This window comes from Dinoponera quadriceps, unplaced genomic scaffold (genome assembly GCF_001313825.1).
Source record: "Dinoponera quadriceps isolate SergipeBrazil2010 unplaced genomic scaffold, ASM131382v1 scaffold426, whole genome shotgun sequence".
Taxonomy (NCBI): Eukaryota; Metazoa; Arthropoda; class Insecta; order Hymenoptera; family Formicidae; genus Dinoponera; species Dinoponera quadriceps.
The window spans coordinates 26,095-33,476 of NW_014554535.1; the positions used below are offsets into that span (position 1 = coordinate 26,095).

Below are 7,382 nucleotides of genomic sequence, written 5' to 3' on the forward strand. Positions count from 1 at the left end.
CCGCTCTCTTATTCTTTCTCTTTTTCTACCTTTTTTCTTCCTCGTATCCCTCTGATCTGAATATAATTCCTAAATACATTTTGTATTGATAAGGCAACAACTACCACCATCTTGAATATCTTCGAAATATGAGAGTAAAAGATAAATTTATTTAAGAAAATTACTTTGCATACGGAAAGAGTTTTGAGTTTATTAATAAATAGACCAAAGGCGTTTTGGTTGGAGGAAACAGATTTTCTGGTTCTTAACGACTAAATTTAGTTTCATTAGAACCAGAAATAATCGTAAAAATTCCATCAAACTTTTTTTCATATATTGATGCCACTGGTGATCTACTTCTAACACCTTCTATAAGTGTAAATTTTTCTCTCATCTTCATCTTAGCGGTTAATAAAATATTTTTATTTTTCGAAGATGCATAAGATGATGATAATTATCGCCTCACCATTTCTCGCGCGATCGTTGGCGCTATCAGTGCGTCGTCTTGTTGCTGCAGGCACCGGCCGATAATTTCGCGTAAATACTATAAGTGAGACCGAAAATGGAGCCAAGCCAGTCGATCAGATGCTGACCCACCGTTGTCGAAAGTTTTATGGTCGTTACCGGCGTCACAATCTCAACCTCCGATTTCGCGTACGGCACTTCTTCATTTTGCAGCTCCAACAGTCCTAAGGACTGTACGTCGTTCAATCGATTGTTGAGCAGTGTTCTCGTCCGGTTGGAGCTCGCGTGACTCCCGCTCGTCCCGCTCGCTTTGATCGTCGATTTTGTTTCGAGGGACGAATCCTTCTGGAGACCGCTCGCGTTCCTATTGTTCTCGTGATCTTTCGGGACCAACAGCGACTTCACGTGGTCTAGGAACGTGTCGTTAGGATACTTGAGATCCGTGTAGTTATCCTGTTTGATCTGATTGGCCCAGAACAATCTAAGAGTTCGCAGGTCGGGGCCAGGCACACTCTTCGTCAGGATCTTCTCCACGTGACTGGTGTTGTCGGGTTGATGGAAAACGAGGTCGTAAGTGGTGCGTAGTTTCCTCAGAAACCTGTCTACCAAAGGCCTCGTAATGTTGTTTGCTTGCTGTTGATACGCTAACAGTTCCTCCACCGGGAACAGCTTCGTTATTTGCGGTTTGGGCTGCACTCTCATGGCGAAGAGCTGTATGTGAGAAGTTAATGGAATTCTTGATTGCGCTCGTTGCATCTTTCGGTATGCTTATTGTTCCCGTTGAATGTGTTGTATTGTGCTGTGTTTGTTGCTTTGATTGAATTGTATTGAATTTGTCGTATCGTGCTTGTGTGACGAATTTTGTAAATATTATGTGAAAACATAGTTTCTTAAGAAAAATTAACTAGGGTTGAGACCCTAAATTATTAAATTATCCTGTGACTTACGTTATTAATAATCATTCGTGAAAATTACGGCCGAAAGACACGTAATATTTTAGAAAATTATTATTTCTATTGAAAGATAAAAACTTACGTAACAAATATATATTTATGATAATTAGACTTAAGAACAATGAAAAATTAAGACGATAATGTGTTCAACTTTAACACATTGTTGACATTATGGACATGATATATTGTTATTAATGTAAATTAGTTATCATTTTCCTGAATTTCATTTTGAACAGATACAAAGCGCAAACTGTTCGTGTGGAACGTCGTCATTTTTACAATAGTTTAATGATTTAGGATTAAACAAAAGAAAAGACATAGAAACCTATGGCAGTTAGAGTTGGAAAATGGTCCCACACAGTCGACTGTATTCCTCCCGCGAAGTGAATTTTGTCGGACAATGATGTTGTAATGTGGCGAGGACAGGTGATACAACACATAATCGTACGTTACGACACACCTTCGCTGAATCCACCGGCGTCACGCGGTAGTTTCATTTTCACGAAAATTACAAGTCGCGCGGGTAATCGCGGTTGCAATTGGTAATTTTTACGCTCTGATTAGGAATAAGTACTATTCATCGGCAAGAACCTATTACTACCAGACGGTAACGATCATATTCAAGACTTCGTCGCGTGTGACGCTTCCTTTTTCGCGCGATTAGGACCTGGGAATCGCGGCTTGCTCGGCGAAATGGTATCCCGTCGTCGATAATCAAACAACGTATAATTTCCGGAAGATACAATTTTGGAAGTAATTTCGCGTCTATTGAATTTCCGTCCATGAATTTCCTCGAGAAAGATTTGACACGCTTTATCTCGTCGAATATTTTTCTACCGGAAACAAATATTTTTCCACTGAGAGAGCAATGGAGAAAATTTGCTGCGGAAAATTGGTTACGGCGGCCACACGTCTCTCACGCGGGACTCTTGTATGTTACGTGTACTTAGCGCGCAATGCCACACCGCGTCTCTTGATTCGTGTGCAAACGTCGAATTGTCGAGTGGTGAAAAATCTTGTATTATCAAACAAGAGCGGCCTTCTTCGCTCGGGACTTTTTCCGCGATCATTGGCTCGTTCGCGACCAAATTGCAAGATCGCGGATATAACTCCGGCGAACATGACAGTATCGCTAAAAAATTACTTTCTGCAATTCAAGGGATCTTGAGAATTATTTTCAGAAGTTACTTTTATAGTCCCTACGAATAATAGAACGCAATTCTCGCGCACGCTAAATCTTCAATTGGTATTCGCGCGAAGCGCCGGACTTATTCGGACGCGAGGTCGCGGGGAGCAATTTGCAGTGGCCGCGAATAACAATGATGATAACAACGATGATAAATCGGGAGATCGGAATCCCGATTGATCGGAATGATACTTACGCAGACAAGCAGGCAGTAATCCAGCAGCTTCATGATAGCTTGACGTGCGTTTCCCGATTGTGACGGCTCACGATTTCTTCGGGCGGGTCGGGCGATCGACTGAAGGCCTCTGCCGATTTCAAAACCCCTTTATACTAATGCACGATCCAACAGCGTAAGAGGCCCGCACACCACCACGATCGATTGGTTTCGCCGGGTCCGCACGTGCATTGTCTTTCGCCTCCGCCTCTGCGCGTTCCCGGGTTGCCCAACGGAATTGATAGTCGCGGCACGCATGGGTTGCCTCGCGGCCGCCCCTCTGCTTTTCGCTGCGCGACACTCGGGAGCGATATTCGCTCGCCGATGATTTTTTCACGGCGGGTCAAGGTGTTCCCAAAAAACGCGCCGGTCATTTGAGGCTCATTTGCGCGGAGTTTCGTCGTCGCGCGAAGATCCAGCGGGCGAAATTACACGCGCGTCGTCGATCGATCTCCCCGAGTCTCCACGGGCGTGCCGGCTGACGCAGCGACGGTTTCTCATTCTCTGAATAAATAAACGGTTATTCTACTTGTAACGTTTACACAGCGTTTGCACGTATCCTTTTATCGAGCGTTATATATTTAGAGGGGGAGGGGGGAATGAAACTCGCGCGGAGGTGGTGGTTCTTCTTCTTCCTTTTCTGTTGTTTCTGACACGATCAGAACGCTTGGTTTATTTGACAAAAGAGAACTTAGTAGAATGTGCGGCGGATAATAGAACGTACACGGGTAGAGTAAAATATATATGTATATATATTTATGTGGTGTAAATTTACAATAAGAAGAAGCCCAACGGGCGCACAACGGGCAAGTTTTCGCGCTTTTTACTTAGAATCATTGGCGGTCACGTTGCAATTACGCTCGAGTAACTTTAATTCCTTTGTATAAGATCACGGCCCCTCCTCCTAGCTAGCTGAGTTCTGGTTTTCTTTTTATTTTCTCCTTAATTGAGGGAGTCCGATCGTCGGATCGGATCGTCGTGTTAACATTATGTACCAACACTCAGACGTAGGTATCGTTACGGTGCTAAGTATTCGCGTGTGTAAGCGTCGTCTGATGGTGAAGAAATGTTGCGTTGTCAAACGAGAGTGACTCACACTCCGATCGCCTTTCCGCGGGGAAGGTTCCGCGCGCGAAATCTTCCCCGCGCTCGTCGGCGCATTCGCGAACGAATTTCGCAGAACCGTGAGTGAGTGAAACTTCAGCGAAGATGACAATATCACTAATAATTCTTTTTGTTAATGCAAAAATTTTGATGATTACTTTAGAAATTTGTTCTTTGTTAACTTATTTTTGTTAACTTATTTTTGTTACTTTATTTTTGTTAATGCAAAAATTTTGATGATTACTTTCGAAAGCTACTTGGAAAAAATGACGCACGAATGCGACGTCGGTAAAAGGAGGAAGAGAACGATAGTTTCCTTCAAAAAGGAAAATTCGATTAAAGATTAGATTAGAGCGCCGATTCAAGCTTGTAAATAATATAATTGTTTTTTCCACGGTCCGGCGAGCATTAATATGTAAAATATGAGCCAATCGCGTGAGGTATGACTGAAAAATGTGTTTGCTCGCGAGTCCGCTCGGTCATCATTACGCATCGATTGCGTAAAGAAGATTATCGGTAAGGACATTTTAATTAGCGGAGGGCGGCGGCGGGGAGGCGGTCAAGGGGTGGTGGAGGGCTGACTAAAGTGGCCGATTGAATTTTTTACGAGGGTCTCTACGCCGGTTTAATGACTAAAGATACGTACGTGCGGGAAAGGAAGTATAACACTCGAGGAGAAATCACGAGAGGTTTACGTTTGACTTTTGCAAAGTGGATAAAACCAGCGGAAAATTAAGAGGGACTCGTTATACGCGCGCGCTGGCAATCGCGACACTTAATTGTCACAGATGTGCACGAGAGAAAAATCTTTTCTCTTCACGAGACGAGAGCTCCGAAAAATCGATCGCGAGTAACTATAAGCGAGTTACCGTAAATAGCAAATAGTAAGATAGAAAGATTTTCTGGAACGAGTTGTGTAATTTCGTTTTAGATCTACGTGTGCAGAATTTTTTCTCATATGCATGCTTTGCTTGCTATTTCAGGAGTTCCGTGTGGGATATGAATATGTGTCCCTGTTCGTGTGTGTGTGTGTGTGTGTGTGTGTGTTCGCGTTATGCGCAGTCGATATATTAAATTCAATAATTTATTATCTCGTAAATATATATAATTTGATTAAGTCGCGATCCCCCCCCCCCCCCCCCCCCNTTAACCGTAAGACTAATATTTCCATATCAATATATCTTCAGTACAGATCGCAAAGAGTTTTCGGCCGTATCGTATGCGTAATCACGCAGAACTGTGAATCCGTGAAGCCCGAACTTGCCGTTATAGCGTTAAGGTTTCGAGTTTAATACGGGATAAGATCGAAGTGCCTAACTAATCTAAGAGATAAAGAGAAAGAGGGAGGGAGCGCGAGATGGGAAAATGTGGTAAAAGGTGAAAATTGTAGTCTCTTTTAATCGCTAAAGTTCCTACGAATTCCTAGAGCTGAGAACTTTCGTAAATCGACAACGAAAGGGCTTTGCGAGTACAGGACGACGAGTAAGAGAAAAGTATATCGAAGTAATATAATATATATGTATATATATTTATGTATAGAGTTATCGATCGCGATTTTTAATATATTGATTGTCGAGTAAAATGAAACTCTCTAATCGACTAATCAATGCCTCGGTTGAGCATCACAAGAACTTTTGGTCGCGATACATATCGAGTGCAGATCCATCGTATATGTCTAAAAGTCGCTCGATAATAATCTATACTTTTTTTAGTCGGCATAGAGTGCGTTACGTTACATATATATATATATATATATATAATATATATATATATAAATATATATATATTTCATTTTTTACAGCGAGATTTAGAAACATAGTGCGTGCCTAATACAGGATACAAAATATTTTGTGCAATTTGTGATAAAGAGTACGAAGTAAGACACACCTACGAGCCTGTATATGTGTGTATGTGTGTGTACGTGTATGTATCTACAATCGTTTAAATAACGGTAATTGTATACCCGTAAGACAATTCGGAAAGTGTCCACAGACCGTGCCGCATCGAAGCGCGTCTCTTAATCAGCGTAGTTTCGCCGAAGTTAAATTTCCATCGCGTTTTACCGTCAGCAGAAACCCAATGTCATAATTATAAAAGTCGCATTCTGAACATTTCGAGTTGCGAAATGCAAGAATAGCAAAGATACATTGAAAAGATTTCGAGTTTGACGTACAAACTGAACGAAATCCGTCAAGTGGATAAACATTCAAGGCGCGCGTCGTCCAGAATATCAAGTTGTTTAATGCGACGTCGAATAAATTACATTCCGCCAGGAAATATTCGAGAAATCGCATGGCTTGATCGTCTTAAATTGATATTGCGTAGCGTGGTGACATGATTTCAAGGCATCCGTCATCAATAGACACTCCATCTCCGCGCTTGCGATCCGCATAAAAGGATTCCTGGAGATCCGTATTTTCACATCGCCCACTTATGCCGGTATTTCTATCAACGTCGATTGAACGTCAGCTCGAGTTTCAGTCTTCGTTCGTAGAAAGTTTGAACTCTGGTTAAGGCTTAATCGATGTCGTTAGAAACCGGCATTAAATCGACAAACGCGCCTAACCAGCCTCGCAACAGACTGACGAACGGTGCTTGTTGGTCGTAGATAAAGTCAACTCAACTAAGAGTCTGAACATCTTCGACTTCTTACTGATTGATCTAATTTCTCATTTGATCAAAAAGGCGGAGCTGAGGGTTGTCAAATAAGGAGACTCTATTTATAACTAAATGTAGGTGAATAATAATAAAATAAAGGAAAAACTTAATTTCTAAAAAATTGAAAAGTCCATTTTTATAAATAGCATTATATGTAATAAGACGAACCACATATATATCCTCAGAAAAATGTGCCTGAACTCGATGCATTGTAGACACCCTTCATAGAGAGAGATATTCTAATGGCAAGCCAGACGTTATTTTTGATCGAAAAGTCGGAGATATCCAGATGGCTCTTATTTGAGGGTCTCTAATCATAGAGAGCGACGATCACGCGACGACGACGCGCATACATGGACCTTACTTAATGAGCCGCCAAGTATACCTGATAGGTAAATGCAAACGCGTGATTAGAAAGTGTATGTATATTGTTTTTCCTTCCTTTTTCTCCTTTTTTTCTTTTCCTCCACGGCGACCGGCTCGCCACTTTCGTAAGGCTCGTTATGTTCCTGGTCTATGCAGGTGTGTGACACGTTGATGCGCATAGACCTGCCGCGGGGGTGCTTCGGAATCGCTTCGAATCCACCCGAACGAAAGTCGTGAGAACGCAAGAGTGCTCGGCTATAATGAGAGAGTAATTAATATACTTATCAACTAACAGATCCGTCGCAGTCTCTCTCTCTCTCTCTCTTTTTCCACGCGCGCGTGGTGTAAGATCGAGATGTACACGCGGCGACTCGAGATACGACAAATTGGGTCCCGAGCTACCTGCTCTTCGCGTGTATGAGCGCTGTGAAAGCTACTTCTTAAATATTCATACGTT

General features: G+C 42.2%; 1 protein-coding gene across 1 annotated transcript; it reads right to left on the reverse strand.

Moving 5' to 3' along the window:
• Positions 1 to 256: 256 nt before the first annotated feature.
• LOC106751978 lies at positions 257 to 2,937 on the reverse strand. Its single transcript, XM_014633317.1, has 2 exons — positions 2,780 to 2,937; positions 257 to 1,155 (listed from the first exon to the last, which is right to left on the reverse strand). The coding sequence occupies exons 1-2, from the start codon at positions 2,810 to 2,812 to the stop codon at positions 472 to 474; spliced, it is 717 nt and encodes a 238-aa protein (XP_014488803.1). The 5' UTR covers positions 2,813 to 2,937; the 3' UTR covers positions 257 to 471.
• Positions 2,938 to 7,382: the final 4,445 nt, after the last annotated feature.

Excerpts from the sequence above, each read along its gene's own strand:
- LOC106751978 (XM_014633317.1), bottom strand. The coding sequence starts at position 2,812 with ATGAAGCTGCTGGATTACTGCCTGCTTGTCTGC. Across the intron at positions 1,156-2,779 it reads ATTACTGCCTGCTTGTCTGC|CTCTTCGCCATGAGAGTGCA; the intron begins GTAAGTATCATT and ends TCTCACATACAG.